Source organism: Podarcis muralis, chromosome 13 (assembly GCF_964188315.1).
Source record: "Podarcis muralis chromosome 13, rPodMur119.hap1.1, whole genome shotgun sequence".
NCBI classification, from domain to species: domain Eukaryota; kingdom Metazoa; phylum Chordata; class Lepidosauria; order Squamata; family Lacertidae; genus Podarcis; species Podarcis muralis.
In genome coordinates, this window is record NC_135667.1 from 56483832 (window position 1) to 56501085 (window position 17254).

At 43.5% G+C, this 17254-nt stretch overlaps 1 protein-coding gene across 3 annotated transcripts in view; it reads left to right on the plus strand.

Annotated features, from left to right (window-relative positions):
• The window catches only part of EPB41L4B (erythrocyte membrane protein band 4.1 like 4B), a 140559-nt gene that overhangs the window by 38300 nt on the left and 85005 nt on the right, over nt 1-17254 (plus strand). For all 3 annotated transcript variants that reach the window (XM_077917669.1, XM_077917668.1, XM_028702132.2), the window contains exon 2: nt 14798-14902. In XM_077917669.1, coding sequence (XP_077773795.1) covers nt 14798-14902 — 105 coding nt within the window. The remainder of the gene's footprint in view (nt 1-14797; nt 14903-17254) is intronic.

Genomic DNA, 17254 nt, shown 5'->3' on the forward strand with positions numbered 1-17254 from the left:
GTAACAGATATTTTACAGAAATGATAAGGGATTTTATTTTTGTGTAGGAAAACCAGGATACAATAAATAAAACTAAATAACTCAGCGGGGGGGGGGGGGGGGTTGAGGGTAGTCCAGAGGAGGGGAGGGAGAATAATTGTAAATAACATGATGAATGAGATTGGTATCATTAATTGTTATAGAATTCAATAAATATTTGGGGGGGGGGAGAAAAAAAAGAAATGCATAGACAAATAATTATGAAATTATTGTGAGGTTTCATAAGTTAACTGTTTATATTTGGACAACTTTTATGATGTACTTTTAGTAGGGGTGGTGGAGGAAAGATAAAGTTGGTAGACCTAGGTTGAAAGAGGCTTGCAGAAAGAGGAGGCCGAGGAGAAACAAGCTGGTGGAAATCTGGAAAAGGGGAACCAAGGACTGGAGCCGAGAATGACAGGGATTCCTGCCGCAGGACTGAAGAGACTTTATTGTTTGGAGTAGAGACTTTATTGTTTGGAGAATGTCAGGTGAGCCCTGGGAAGAAGGGCCTGGAACCAGTGAACTCTTCTTAGTTGACCTGCAAGCACTTCAAGGACTTACAGATCCCCATTCCTATTTCTACCACCACAAACCCTTTGGATTTGCTTCTGCATTCAGGTGCCTATTCTGTACAGTTGGGTGTGAGTGCAGTTGTTGGAACCCAGTGGGACTGGGAAGAGGCTGCCAGCCCTGAAGAGCCTTCAGCACTTGCCTCAAGTCTGAGGTGCACAGATATGCAACTGACTTGCACAATTATTACACAAAGATCCCAAGACTTGTGGAATATTCTGCTCACAAGCTTGCACTTTCATTTTCACTGCTTCACACTTAGCTACTTGGGCAGATCAATTCCACTCCAAACAATCTATTCACTGAACCTCTTAGCCTTTCAGAGGCAAGGGCTTGGTTCTGTGTATATAAATTTGCAAAGGAACAAGGGGATTAAGGTTTTCTCCTCAACTCTGTATGTTTATTTTATAACATTTTTCCTGTGAAGAAAAGGCATGTTATCTCTGCAGACACAAATTCACACTTTTGAGAACTGCAAAAAAAAAAAAAAAAAAAAAAGCATTGTGATAATATCTTCTCATTAAAAAAACTGCCCAAAATACCGTAATCTTATGGAAACCTCTGGAAGAGCATGACATTGTGAATGGATTAATAGAATTAATTTAAGAAAAAAACCACTGCATATTAAACCTCATGCTACATAATTAAAAACAAATCCTTATTTCCTGATGAATAGCCTTTGGACTATAATGTAACTTACTGTAGATTCTGGCGTATTAGACGACCCCCCCAAATTGGCAGCTGCAATTTGGGGTTTCGTCTCATAGGCCCAGTTGCCTAATACGCTGGGCCGGGAGAAGGCTGCCCGGCATGGATAATAATAATAATTATAATAATAATAATAATAATAATAATAATAATAATATACATTTTTATTTATACCCCGCCCTCCTCAGGGGGGCTAACACCAATAAAATTACTGTGGCATCTGAATATAGACTGCATTTAATCAAGACTTATATTGGCTTATATCTTGATCAGGTTCATAAAGTCTAAAAAGGGCTTGAATTCACAAATGTTTCATGCCAGGCAGGAGACCAGCTGCTTAGAGAAAACCTTGGCCATTCTCCTAAGACAAGGGGCCCCCTTGATTTATAGCAGGAAAATAACTTTCAAAGTCGTAAAAGCTGGAATTACAGACTGAGAGCAGGACATTGACCTACATGTTACAGAAGATAAAAAAAAAAAGCAGAGATAAACATAATTAGGAATGAGTAAAATGATACTATGGGCCTCTCTTAAACCTTGAGCTGTATTTTCTAAGGCCAAGAGCAATGGAGAAGCATCTAGCTGGCAGAAAAAGAGCATTTCTGGGAAGTCTTTTTTAAAGGCAGTTTCTTTCTTAAACAGAGAGAGTTAAAAAGAGCAATAAATGTTGGGAAAGGCAACTGGCTTGGCTGGGGAAGAAGAAGCTTCTTCCTATTTTATTTTGAGGCTGGAAAGGAGGGTGAAAAGGGGGGGTGAACTGAAGAGGTTTCTTTTAAAAGCTATTTTTTACTGAGTTCCTTCCTTTCTATTTTGAGAAGCTTTATTCTTTTAAAAGGTTACCTATGATAATGTATGAAATATATTAGCTTAAATATATTGGCTTAAATGTAATTATGCAAAGGATTTAAGAAATGCTAGATTCTTATTTCATATAGTTGTAAGAGTTGTATTTATCCTGAAATTAAGTCAGTCACCAGCGTAGCCCCCCCCTGCCAGACAGGAAGACGCCATCTGGGCGCTCCTGATATATGGTTGTCAGACATTTGTTTAGAAACCTTCAAAATGAAGGAGATCTTTCAATGTTGATGTGAAACTCAAGATCCTTGACATATGTTTAAGATAAAAATTTAAGATTAACCATTTGTTTTAGAAGGCAATAGGGCAATAGGGCAAGAGGTGAGCTGGTAATTAATATTCCTTGTTGAGACACATGTAAGATATATTACTACTTATTTGTCATTTATAGATGTAACAATATATAGCTCTTTGTGCTCCATATAAGGACAGGAGGATGTGGGTGTATCTTTTAGGATTGGTTATAGCAGGCAGCCAATAGGAAATCCAACCAGGCTGATTGGACAGATGCAGCCAAGGAGGAGCAAAGGGGGCTGGATTAAGGGAATATAAGTGCTGGCCAGAATGGCAGGAGGCCAGGCCAGAGCTTGGTAACCATATACCACTGTGCCTCTCATTTATTTGTCTGACAAATAAATTATTATTTTAATTTCTCTATTGCTGCGTTGAATATTTCATTCCAGCTAAGCGTTAACCACAAGCAGGGTGCTACATTTTATGGTGCTCCTGTGACTCGGATAAGTGGTCTGCTGGAACGCAGCCCCTTCGCTCTACTGAGCAGGGTACAAGAGAGAGGATCTCTAAACTGCCTACCCAGCGCGCATGGAAAAATTTTTTCCAGGGGAACGCAGCAGTCTCGTCTGTCTGATACCCTGCTCACTGGCGGCGACGGACCGGGGGGAAACGGAACCAACCAAGGGGTAAGTGCACAAAGGGATTTTTGGCCCTCCAATTAATTGGGAGGAAGAGAAGTCTTGATCAAACTTCTGCGTCTCAGTAAGTGGGAACTGAGTACGCTAGGTGGTTGGGTATATCAGATGGTGGTCTGGTGGGGGAAAAGGGAAGATTGGGAGGTAGAGTGTGGTGAAGTATCTTGCGCATTGTATGTGTGAGAAAGTACAGAGCAATCTGTAGCTGACCTGAGTGTGGAGTGGGTAGTACTTCGGTTCCCAGTGAGGCGACTCCATCTGGGCAAGGAAACCCACGAAGCGTGTGTGTGAGTGACTGAGTGGATACTTCACAGGGCCATACAATGGGAGTTGGGGGTTCAAAGGGGGGAAATACACCTCTTGAATGTATGTTAAATAATTTTAAGAAAGCCTTCTCAGGGGCATATGGAGTCAAAATGACGCCAGAGCGCTTGAGAACGTTATGTGAACTAGAATGGCCAAAACAAAATACTGGATGGCCATCTCAGGGAACTTTTGATATAAATTTAGTAAGCAAACTTTGGTCTAACATCACCAAAGAAACTGGAGGGTGCCCAGAACAATTTTCATATATAGATTCCTGGCTGAGCACATTAAATAAAAATCCTCCATGGATAAGGGAATGCAAAGTCCAACGATGCAAATTATTGGCTGTAAAAGCCGAAGCTAGGAAAGGAATCTTGCCAAATAAACTCAAACCCATTTTTGAGGGACCAGAGGAAGAGGTGCTTCCACCTCCACCCTATGCTCCACATCGAAGGGAGCATAATCCAAACCCTCCACCAGTTGTAACCCCAAGGCAAGAAAGTGGAACGAATAATGGGGGTAGAGACACAGAACTTGACTCCTTGATAGATTATGATAAATATCTTCAGGAGGCATTGGAGTCCTATAATGAAGCCCAAGCAGAAGTGGTTATTCCATCTGTGAGTCCCAGTAGAACTCCATCTACAGTCTCTTTTAGTGGAACAACTGATTGCCTACCCCAAACCCCTGTACATCCAAGTCCTAGAGAATTATTACAGAAGTTACAGGGAGACCTTAATCGGTCAGCAAGCAATACAGCCAGGCGTATTAAGCTGCTAAAAGAACGCCTTGGGACAAATACCATCCCCTATGATTTGAGGCCCCTAGAGCAAAGCGAAGAGAAAGATCACGTAGTAGCCCCTCTCAGAAGAGTATTTGATGCACTTGAGGAGCCTGTGCTGGTTAACGGGCAACCCGGACCAAGGCCACCTCGAACTTCGACCCTTCAGTACATTCCATTCACAACTACGGATCTGATGAATTGGAAAACACACACCCCATCTTTTGCAGAAAAACCTCAGGCTATGATGGACTTGGTGACTTCAATAATAAATACTCATAGTCCTACTTGGACAGATTGTCGCCAGCTTCTGAATACTCTGTTCACCACTGAGGAAAGAAGAGACATAATTGAAAAGGCACAGATATATTTGCGTGAGCAGGCCAGAGTGGGAAATATTTTTAATATTGACCGTCATCTCCAAGATAACTTTCCCTTGGAAGATCCTAATTGGGATCCAAACAATGCAATTCATCTGGCCAGACTTACCACTTACCGCCAGACGCTTGTGCAAGGTATCCGCAGGGCATGCCAGAAGCCCACTAATATGTCTAAAGTCTCAGAAGTAGAACAGAAACCAAATGAGAGTCCGGGAGACTTTTTAGAGAGGCTGCAGGAAGCCTATCGTATATGGACTCCTTTTGACCCTGAAGCCCCTGAAAACAGTAGAATGATTACTGCTACATTTGTGGCCCAGTGCGCTTCTGACATTCGTAAGAAAATTCAGAAATCAGAAGGATGGGAAGGGATGCTGATGAGCCAAATTATGGCCATTGCACGCCGAGTTTATCGGAATAGGGATGAGGCTGAGAAGCAAGAGAAGAAGAAGTGGCAGAAGGAAAAGATGGTAATGCTAGCCACAGCAGTGAAGCAAGACTACCGCCCCTTAAATGGAGGAAGAGGGCGGGGAAGGAATCCACCACTGGGAAGGAATCAATGTGCGAATTGCAAGAAGGAGGGTCATTGGAAGCGGGAGTGTCCTGAACCCCTGAGGTTGGAAGAAGTACGCCCAGGCCCAGGCCCAGGCCCAGGCTCCGGCCCAAGAAACCAGGGACGGGGACGGGGAATGATCCGAAATGGAAGATATCAGAGACCTGGACAAGGACAGAGTAGAGACAATTTCATTGGACTGGCAGAGGAGGATTTTACCCAAGACTAGGAACGACCGGACTCCATAAAGTTAGGCTTCCAGGAGCCCACGGTCACGATTCAATTAGGGAGCCATTTAATAGACTTTATGATTGATACTGGGGCTGAATACTCAGTACTCCCAGAACTATTGCAGAAAAAGGCATCCAAAAGTGTAGTCATTAAAAGTGCCACTGGTCAGTCAGCTAAGAGGTCTTTCCTCCAACCTTTGGAATGCCAGATTGGGGGACATCGTTTAACCCATCAGTTTTTGTATATACCTGAGTGTCCAATACCTCTCTTAGGTAGAGATATGCTGTCCAAACTGCAGGCCCAAATCACCTTCACTCCTCGAGGTCCAGAAATGAAACTGCCATCAAAGGCAGCAGGAATAATTACCCTCTCAGTACCTAAGGAACAATCATGGCGCCTAATGTCAGCCTTGCAAGTCCAACCCACATTGGATACAGAATTAAACAAGCTCCTCCGAACCCTACAGGTGCCACCAGGAGTATGGGCCGAAAATAGCCCACCAGGAATGGCCAAGAATATAGCTCCAATTGTAGTAACCTTAAAACCTATGGCTACCCCTGTATCTGTAAAGCAATATCCTTTACCCCGGCGAGCAGCAGAGGGCATCCAGAAACATTTGGACCGCCTATTAAAATATGGTCTGCTTAAGCCCTGCCAATCAGAATGGAACACACCCCTTTTGCCTGTTCGGAAACCTGGGACAGATGAATACAGGCCAGTGCAGGACTTGAGGCTCGTAAACCAGGCTATCGAGACCTTGCACCCAAATGTACCAAACCCATATACCCTGCTGAGTTTGATCCCACCAGAAGCAACATTTTTTACTGTATTGGACTTGAAAGATGCATTCTTCTGTTGCCGGCTGGCACCACAGAGCCAACCTATATTTGCCTTCCAGTGGGAAGACCCTTTGACAGGAACAAAAGGCCAGCTAACCTGGACAAGATTGCCCCAGGGATTCAAAAATTCCCCAACTTTATTTGGCACTGCCTTGGCGAAGGATCTAACAAGTTACCCCTCAATACCTGGAGAAAAGGTGGTTCTGCAATATGTAGATGACCTTATACTAGCAGCAAAGGATTTTGATACCTGTAAAGAAGGGACAGAGGAACTGCTCCACTTGCTCTGGCAAGCTGGCTACCGAGTTTCCCAGAAAAAGGCACAGTTATGTTTAGAAAAGGTCAAATATTTGGGCTTTGATATCTCACACCAACAACGAGCATTGAGACCAGAGAGGAAAGAAGCTATTTGCCTTATCAAGGAACCTACCACAAGGAAACAACTTAGAGGATTCCTGGGAACAGCAGGGTTTTGTAGACTATGGATACCTGATTTCAGCAGTCTGGCCAAGCCCTTACATGAAAGCACTCGAGGTGCAGAGAAGGACCCATTCGTATGGGGACCTGAGCAGCAACAAGCCTTTTTAGTTATCAAACAACGACTTATGGAGGCCCCAGCCCTTGGACTGCCTAATTCGGAAAAACCCTTTCAGCTGTATGTACATGAACAGAATGGGATTGCAGCGGCAGTCCTGACCCAGAGATTAGGAAGTTGGAACCGTCCAGTAGCTTATTTGTCAAAACAATTGGACTCAGTAGCAAAAGGGTGGCCTCCATGCCTAAGGGCAGTAGCGGCCACTGCAAGCCTTGTCAAAGAAGCTGATAAATTTACCTTCGGCCAGACGATGTATGTGAATGTACCTCATGCTGTTCTGACACTCATGGAATATAAGGGTAGTTATTGGCTAACGAACCCAAGGATGGCTAGATACCAAGGCCTATTGTGTGAAAATCCCAGGATTCATCTACGAGTAGTGAATATGCTCAATCCAGCGACTTTGCTGCCCCTACCAGAGGTAGATGATGAGGAATCACATGATTGTCTCCAAGTAATGGATGAAGTTTATTCCAGTAGACCCGATCTGAAAGATGAACCATTGAAAAATCCAGATGTTGTATATTATACTGATGGTAGCAGTTACCTGCATGAAGGTGCCAGACGAGCAGGATATGCTGTGGTCACCAATGAGGAAGTTGTGGAAGCTGAAGCTTTGCCTGCCGGCACCTCAGCACAAAAAGCTGAACTTATAGGTTTAACTAGAGCTCTGCAATTGGCAGCCGGATGTAAGGCAAACATCTATACTGATTCTAAATATGCCTTCTTAACCCTGCATGCACATGGAGCTCTATGGAAAGAAAGAGGTCTAATAGGAGCCCACGGGAAGGCCTTGAAATATGGACCTGAAGTAGAAATCCTGTTAGAAGCAGTATGGGCTCCAGAACAGATTGCTGTAATGCATTGCAAAGGTCATGGACGAGGAAGGGATCCAATAACCAGAGGAAATCATGCTGCTGACAAAGCAGCCCGAGAGGCAGCCCAAAAGCCTGTGGGAGGATTTATAGCAGCCCTCATACCAGAGGTAGTTCCAGAAGAAGTTAAACCTCACTATACCCCAGAAGAGAGGAAGTGGGCTGAACAGGAAGGAGCAGTTGTGAAGGACGGTTGGATGATCCTGCCGGACAATAGGATTTATGTACCTCATCATCTAGCAGGCACAATTGTAAGAAATTATCATGAATCTACTCACCTTGGCGGTACTGCAACCAGAGAGAGTCTCAGTCGGAAGTTGTATATTATTAACCTATCACAATTAGCAACTTGCATTTCACAGAAATGTGTTCTTTGTGCTAAAAACAATCCCAGGCAGGGACCGGTACAACCTCCTGGAATCCAACATGTGGGATATGTCCCCATGGAAAGTCTAATTGTGGACTTCACAGAGCTGGTCCCTTCTAAGGGATTCAAGTATCTCCTTGTGTTTGTAGACACTCTTACCGGATGGGTTGAAGCCTTTCCCACCCGAACTGAAAAGGCACGAGAGGTAACTAAGAGACTCCTCACTGAATTGATCCCGAGGTTTGGATTACCTAGATGCATTGGAAGTGATAATGGGCCAGCGTTCATTGATCAAGTAGTACAAGAAGTATGTCGAGTCCTACAAGTGAAATGGAGACTGCATGCAGCATATAGGCCTCAGAGTTCAGGGAAAACTGAAAGAATGAATCGGACTCTGAAAACCCAATTGGCAAAATTAACCCAGGAAACGGGATTGGGATGGGTAGATGTGTTACCCATAACACTGTTTCGTGTTCGGTGTGCACCCACAAAAAGACTTAAGTTGTCACCTTTTGAGCTCCTGTATGGGAGACCGCCCTCCTTTGTTCAGGATATTCCAGCTGACCTTAAACAAATAGGAGACCATGTGACACAGGGACAAGTGCAATCTCTCTCCCGTGTTTTTGTTTCTCTTAACAGGTGGGTCCTCGAGCGCACGCCGTGCAGCATTGCCGAGCCGATTCATCAGTTCCAGGCTGGCGATAGCGTATGGGTGAAAGAGTGGAAACGTGATCCACTCGCACCTAAGTGGCGTGGACCTTACACCGTCTTGCTCTCTACTCCAACAGCGGTGAAGGTAGCTGAGGTGACCCCCTGGATTCATCACTCTCGTTTGAAGAAGTCCGAAGGCAGTTGGACGTGCAAAGGTGACCCCTCTAATCCTTTAAAACTGACTCTCTCCAAAAACCCCTGTATCTAGCCCTACCGGGAACGGGCTAGGTCACGGGCAACATTAGACGACCGGCCTGCTGCAGCCACAACCTGGAAGCTGGCTGACCTGCGCACGCCTGAAGCTTGAGGAGCATCTGAACCAGCGACTGTGAACGGGAAGATTCTCTTATACAATTGATTGACTGCCCCCTTGTGGAACAATTATCAGAGATATTACTCACTGGGGATCCTTGGGATATATGTTTTGGTCTTGGTGGTTCCCCATTTCTGTCACTGGGGGAATTATATTGGGACTAATAGTTTTATGCTATCACAATAAGGTAATCTTTTGTGGAAGGAATGCATATGCTAGACATCAACATGATTTTATTATTAATCCTGATCCCTTGGGAAGGGGAAGGGTCCTTGAATCTGACCAAATTTGCTAAATATGGATTCAGCCATGACCACAATATGTGGGTAGGTTTAGCTGAAATGGTAGCCAATGTTGCAAATAGGACCAATTGCCTTGTTTGCTCTCTTGGGCCAGATGATTCAGAGGGAGGTATGCCCTTATTACCGATACCATTAGATGCCATTGGTATGGTAAGCGAAATGCCACACCAAACAGAAATACAGAATTTCCCCGGATGGAACTCAACTAAACCATTACGAGTTATACCTGTACAAGGGGAATTCTGTGTACATAAATCATCAGATGCAGCTGATTCTACCATGATAGGCTCTTCTCATTGTCACTATACTTGGGATTATTTTAAGAATAGTCATACCTGGGCACACGGTACTACCTATCGAACTCGGAATACCTTGCCCTGTGCACCTCCTTTTATTCATGCATGGAAAGTGGTATGGAACATAACTGTAACAGAAAAAGGCAATCTAACATACTGCACTGTGAACTCTCTACCTCTTTTGATATTTCGCCTTCTGTACTTCACGTACCAAAAACCTCAGACCCGATGGTTGTGGTGGATATGTGGAGAATGGGCATACAAGAAACTCCCTTCCAAATGGAGTGGGACTTGTTTCCTGGGATGGGTATTACCACCAATGTGGATTATGCCCACTAGTTCGGCCAAGCGAACACGAAGGAATGCTGATATTTCTCGTATAGCAGGAGGAAGTACCCAAAGTTGGAGCGGTACTGATGATTGGCCACCAGAGCGCATTATAGCTTATTATGATCCTGCCTCCTGGAATCCTGGTGAGCTCATACAAGGGGCACGGGATCCTATTTATAATCTAAACAGAATAATTCGATTGCAAGCAGTAGTGGAACTTGTAACCAATGCAACAGCCCAGAGTTTGAGACTTATTGCACAACAGTTGGATGAAAGTAGAGCCGCCATTTTGCAGCTGAAAATGGGAATGGATTATGTACTTGCCAGGCAGGGAGGCCTATGTGGAGTCTTGAACTTGACAGGGAATGCCTGTTGCTTTAACATTTCTGATAATGGTGAGGCAATCCGTGTGTTGGCTACAAAGATGGAGAATATAGCACATGTCCCAGTACAAACATGGGAAGGATGGGATATGGGATGGCTCACCAATTGGTTACCTAATGTCACAGGACTCAAAGGGATACTATTGTCTTGCTTGTTTTTCTTGACAGTAGTGGTAATGGTTTTATGTATGATGCCATGTATCATTTCATGTTTTAGAAGTACAATTAGCAAGATGGTTTCAAATGAAACTCTACCTCATATCATGGCCCTATACAGAGCTTTACCTCAGGAATATGATGAAGGTCAAGCTATCAAGGACACTTGGTATGAAGGTCCTTGAGCTTGAAAGGGGGGAATGTGGCATCTGAATATAGACTGCATTTAATCAAGACTTATATTGGCTTATATCTTGATCAGGTTCATAAAGTCTAAAAAGGGCTTGAATTCACAAATGTTTCATGCCAGGCAGGAGACCAGCTGCTTAGAGAAAACCTTAGCCATTCTCCTAAGACAAGGGGCCCCCTTGATTTATAGCAGGAAAATAACTTTCAAAGTCGTAAAAGCTGGAATTACAGACTGAGAGCAGGACATTGACCTACATGTTACAGAAGATAAAAAAAAAAAGCAGAGATAAACATAATTAGGAATGAGTAAAATGATACTATGGGCCTCTCTTAAACCTTGAGCTGTATTTTCTAAGGCCAAGAGCAATGGAGAAGCATCTAGCTGGCAGAAAAAGAGCATTTCTGGGAAGTCTTTTTTAAAGGCAGTTTCTTTCTTAAACAGAGAGAGTTAAAAAGAGCAATAAATGTTGGGAAAGGCAACTGGCTTGGCTGGGGAAGAAGAAGCTTCTTCCTATTTTATTTTGAGGCTGGAAAGGAGGGTGAAAAGGGGGGGTGAACTGAAGAGGTTTCTTTTAAAAGCTATTTTTTACTGAGTTCCTTCCTTTCTATTTTGAGAAGCTTTATTCTTTTAAAAGGTTACCTATGATAATGTATGAAATATATTAGCTTAAATATATTGGCTTAAATGTAATTATGCAAAGGATTTAAGAAATGCTAGATTCTTATTTCATATAGTTGTAAGAGTTGTATTTATCCTGAAATTAAGTCAGTCACCAGCGTAGCCCCCCCCTGCCAGACAGGAAGACGCCATCTGGGCGCTCCTGATATATGGTTGTCAGACATTTGTTTAGAAACCTTCAAAATGAAGGAGATCTTTCAATGTTGATGTGAAACTCAAGATCCTTGACATATGTTTAAGATAAAAATTTAAGATTAACCATTTGTTTTAGAAGGCAATAGGGCAATAGGGCAAGAGGTGAGCTGGTAATTAATATTCCTTGTTGAGACACATGTAAGATATATTACTACTTATTTGTCATTTATAGATGTAACAATATATAGCTCTTTGTGCTCCATATAAGGACAGGAGGATGTGGGTGTATCTTTTAGGATTGGTTATAGCAGGCAGCCAATAGGAAATCCAACCAGGCTGATTGGACAGATGCAGCCAAGGAGGAGCAAAGGGGGCTGGATTAAGGGAATATAAGTGCTGGCCAGAATGGCAGGAGGCCAGGCCAGAGCTTGGTAACCATATACCACTGTGCCTCTCATTTATTTGTCTGACAAATAAATTATTATTTTAATTTCTCTATTGCTGCGTTGAATATTTCATTCCAGCTAAGCGTTAACCACAAGCAGGGTGCTACATTACAATAAAACATAATGGGGGAAAACAAACAAACAAACAAACAAACAAACAAAACAGTTTATTAAAATACAGGTTAAAATACAATTTGAAATGCAGCCTCATTTTAATAGTAGCCCATAAATTAACCATAAGGGGCAGGAAATATAAGGGCCAGGCAGAACAGCTCCATCTTTCAGGCCTTGCGGAAAGATGTCAAGTCCCGCAGGGCCCTAGTCTCTTGGGACAGAGCGTTCCATCAAGTCGGGGCCATGGCCGAAAAAGCCCTGGCCCTGGTTGAGACCAATCTAACCACCTTGTGACCTGGGACCTCCAAAGTGTTGCTATTTATGGACCTTAAGGTCCTCCGTGGGGCATACCAGGAGAGGCGGTCCTGTATGTATGAGGGTCCTATCATTAATTTTTATCCACCCTGGTTAATAAACCAACCCCAAATTTATCTTCAATTTATCTTCAACTCTACCGTCCTTTCCAGGTGTTTGGGTTGCAACTCAAAATCACGTCCTACCTTGTGAATTCCTCATGGAGGTTGTTTGGCTCCGATGAATAGTATTTGATTCGAAAGTGCAACGTATATGGTGGCCCAACTAGATGAAGAAAGGTTTTTAAATGTTAAAAGCCAGAAGCTGTGCAGTAACTCATACAATACTTCTATTACAACGAAGGAAGGTATTTTGTGAAAGTGCTGAAGCCTTTGGCGTGAGCAGGGCTGATGTCACAAAGGCCGAGCAGTGATGCTGTCACAGACAGACTAGGCAGGAGAGGGGAGTCCAGGCAGCACTGCTGAAGGAGAAGAGCAGAGGTGGCCATGGACAGAGAAACAGGAGTCAGAGAGGTGAACCAGATGTAATGGTGGCAGCTGTGTTTGTTTCATCACAGATTTGCTGGGGGAGCCAAAAATCTACCTTAGTAGCGTTGGGAAGCAGCCCCTCTGATTCAGATCCACTCTGCCATTCCACTCTGTGCCCTATGGTTGGGTGCGTCCTATAGAGCGAAAAATACGGTAGATAAATAGGTACCGCTCTGGCAGGAAGGTAAACGGTGTTTCCGTGCACTGCTCTGGATCGCCAGAAGCGGCTTAGTCCTGCTGGCCACATGACCCGGAAGCTGTAAGTAAAGCGAGATGAGCGCCGCAACCCCAGAGTCGGCCACAACTGGACCTAATGGTCAGGGGTCCCTTTACCTTTTACTAATTATATATTTTTAGAATTTTATTGAAAATTGACAACCTTTCCCTTTGTTCCTGGGAATGTGCTGGTGAATATTTTTTTCTTTGAACTTGGTGTTCTTTGATAGCTGACCTGTTTATAGGTACTAGCTTGAAACATGGTGTTTTAGCTGACTTAATTGGTCCTTTTGTTAACCTTAAAAATGTGTGCTTTGTATTCTTTTTCATAATTGCCATTTGTGCCACCCTGTTCAGATGCCATGGCTTTTGTATGAGTGTGTGTGTGTGTGTGTGTGTGAGAGAGAGAGAGAGAGAGAGAGAGAGAGAATCTTTATGTGGACTGTACTGCTTTAGAACACAGAGGGCTCACGTGTTTGAATATTACTTCATATTTAAAATAAATAAAATTTAAATCCCTCGATTCAGGAAACCACATGTCAACAAAACATTCTCTTGATATGCTGGTTTTCTAACATCCCTTCCTGGAGAAGACTTGGATATTTTTCACACCAGTAAGTGAAGCATGAAAGCCTTTGCAGGGGTTTGCAGGTGGCAGGTAATGCAGCAAAAGACCCGTGAGAGTTTTGACCTGTTCACTAACTGCTTTCTGGGGAGAAATCCCAATTAAGTAAGAGGATCTAATGCACTGTAACATTTATTTTGAATGTTTAAAAAACATGGTTCAGGGACAGACCGGAAAGTGGTTTCATTCAAGTAAGTGGCAGAGCCTTAACTTGTGATGGAGATGTGTATTGAAACCATTTCAATTGCTCTGGTGGATCATCTATACCAGGAGGAAGACAGATTGTTGATTATACTGGATCCCTCAGTAGCTTTCATACCTGGTATGCTTCAGGATAAGTTCTTGGGCTGGGGACTGGAGGCACCATTTTCCTGTGATTTTCCACCCCTATCAGGAGGGCCAGTAACCTTGAGACTGGATTACTGCAATGCACTTTATGTGGGGCTGCCTTTGAAGAGAGTCCAGAAATTGCAGTTAGTCCAGAACACTCAGGCTAGGTCACAAACAGGGACTGGACAAAGAAATCTTACTTTGCCTGTGTTGGTCTTAACGTTCATGGCTTAGGACCCAAATATTTCTTGGGCTGCCTTCTTTTGATCTGTCCACTTCCTGAAAGTATCGCCTGGCACTTTTTGCAGGGTGCCCTTGCCTTCTGAAATATAGTGAGGAGCGACCAGAGAGTATGCCTTTTCCTTTGGTGGCTCCTTGCCTTTGGAATACCTACTTCAAGGAAGTCCAGACCTTGTTGCCTCCATTTAGGCAAAGCCCCCCCCCCCCGCCCCCCTGGCATTTAAGAACTGCTACTGTAAGCATCTTTAGCTCAGAGCAGTTTGCTTTTACTGTCTATTTGAACAGGCAGTTGCTGCTCCAGTTGCTTTAATTTTCTGTATTAGCTTGAGTTTGTTATGCTGTTGTACTTTTTCTTTACTACCTTTCTGTTAGCTGAAAGCGCAATATTGTGTTGAAGTTGTCAGATGTCAGTAAATAAATATTGTTTGTATGAAACATGCATGTAACTATATTTCCTCCTTTTTATGTAATCCTTTCTTGTAGAAACACGCAAAAGGGCAGGATTTATTTGACCAGATTGTGTACCATTTGGATCTTGTGGAAACGGATTACTTTGGCCTTCAGTTCATGGATACATCCCAGATTTTGGTATGTAAATGAGCTTTATTTTATGGTAATGATGGTGTCTAGAAGCATATACTAAAAGCTTTTATAAGGAAGACCTTGTTTATATAATGTTGTGTGCCAGGTGGACCATTGTTTCTCGACTAGGTCAGAAAACTGGCACAAGTTTCAGAATTGCTCTGTGGAAGCTAGTGTGTCCTTGGGTCTGGCTCTTATGCCAATAAGATACCATAGCTGTCAAGTGTCCCTTATTTGAAGGGACAGTCCCTTATTCCAGCGCCATGTCCTGCTGCTGCCCCTTATTGATGGATGTCCCTTAAATGTCCCTTAAATGATGTCCCTTAAATTTCAAAGGAAGCAGCTCCTCTCCCTCCCTCCCTGCCGGCCAGGGAGGAGGGAGGCTCCAACTGTGTTGCATGGCTGTGTTGCTCACCCAATAGGAAGTCTAAGAACGACTGGGGGGTGGAGCTTGCATGCCTTGTGTGTGGCTAGTTAATGCAAGCTGAGAGGTTTTTTGAATGCTGGACGCCATTTTGTTGCACGTGCTGCTGCAAACTTTGCAGTGCAAAGCCAGGCCGGGGAGCCAGCCATCTTAAGTTGAGGCTGCATAGGCCTTGTGGTGCATGTGATTCAGATTCTATTCAGTTGAACCTCTGGTTACAAAGTTGGTTGGACGGTGTTCTCGAAGCTACCAGCATGAGTTTGACCAGACTGCAGGAGGACAGGAAGACTGGAGTGCCTGGAACAGGTGAGGCTGCAGGTCCCTTATTTTGGCTGCTGGTCCCTTATTTTCAAGGCTGCTGGTCCCTTATTTTCAAATCTGTAAGTTGACAGCTATGTAAGATACATCTTGCATTTAGAGGTATGAGAAGCATTTTTACATCCTGCATTCTACTGAGAGAGGGTGTGGGATGCTATAGAAATGTATTATTTATTGGCTGTGTTTTGCATATTGCCTCCAGTGAGATGTAAGAAGCCAAATAAGTAGTACAAGAATGAAGCGCAAGAGCAGGGATTCAAAGGAGAAAGAAAGTGTGTCATTGCAGATTTGCTCTCCAGGACCCTCCACCTAGTGGGGGAAGGGATGAATACCGCTAGCGCCTCCTTACCCCTGAGCAGAGCTTGCATGTTTTCCTGCAGATATGCCAGACTGATCTGTGCTCCGAGGCTCACTCTCTTTCTCCCTTTTTGCTCCCTGCAAAGAAGCCTTCTTATTAACTGCAGGGGGATTGGTTTGGTGTGGTGGTTTCCAGGGATCTTTCCACCAATGTGTTCTCCCCTTTCATCTGAGATTTTTGGTAGACATGTTACAAAGGAAAAGGTATAGAAATGAGGTTGAGGGCTAATCTGAGCTATGTTATGTGGGATGGTTTTTCACTCACAACCGGAGGCATTTCAAAATCTGCTTGAATCTGTCACTTTCAAAGTCTGCCAGGAAGTCATATGTGACTTGGGGCAAATCTACATCTTCAGTAGGTAAACCAAGTACAGCTCTCTTCATCACAGAACCATTTCCGAGTAGGAACACTTGGAACACTTGTTTGTGTCATAAACGTCCTGCACGTTGAACAACTTTTGTGTCAAGGAAAGGCGTGGCAAAATAGGAGGGGTGAACTGAAATCCTTCTTGCAGTGTAATGGCTTTGGCAGACCTAAAGCTTCCCTGGCCTGTCTCTTTTGGGGTCTTTGTGGCTTCAAGGCTGAGAAATTGCACCCACATACAAACTAGCTTTGAGTACAGAATAGCTCTGTTTCTTTAGCAGACTGAATTGCCCTTGGTATCAAATGGAAATTGTCCTGGCAGTTTAGAAGAATTGGTGCTTAGAGGGTAATCTGAGAATATCTGAAACTGTCACTTCCAAAATACCATACTAGCTTCTTTCTGAATAGAGAAGTCATTTACTTGAGATGCAATAACATTTTTAATTACCAGGCTTCAACTCTACAGAGGAAGAGACCAAAACACTTGGGATTCAATTTGTATCATCTGGCAGAGATGACACAATAGAGATTTGCTAAAGCCAGATGTTGCCTGAATTATCCATGGCTTATTTTTTGGTAACTGAAGTGACAGTGTTCTTTGGATGAATAACAGCAAATAGTTGTGCTCCTTGGCCCCTGGGTGAATTGTATGCGTCATCTTAAAGGAGATCTTGTAAAGCGCCTCCACCTCTAAAGGAGCCGTATGTGTTAAAAGTGGGCATTGCGTCCCGTCCCCCCACACATTTGAAGTGGCTGCTTCAATTCATTGTTTCCCTGTTGTCATGCTATTTTAGTGCTGTGTTCTGTGTGTTCAGTTTTTAAAATAAATAAATGCAAACACACCTATATTTCATTTTTTTTGTTTGTTTACAGTATTTATATTTATTTTCCCTTT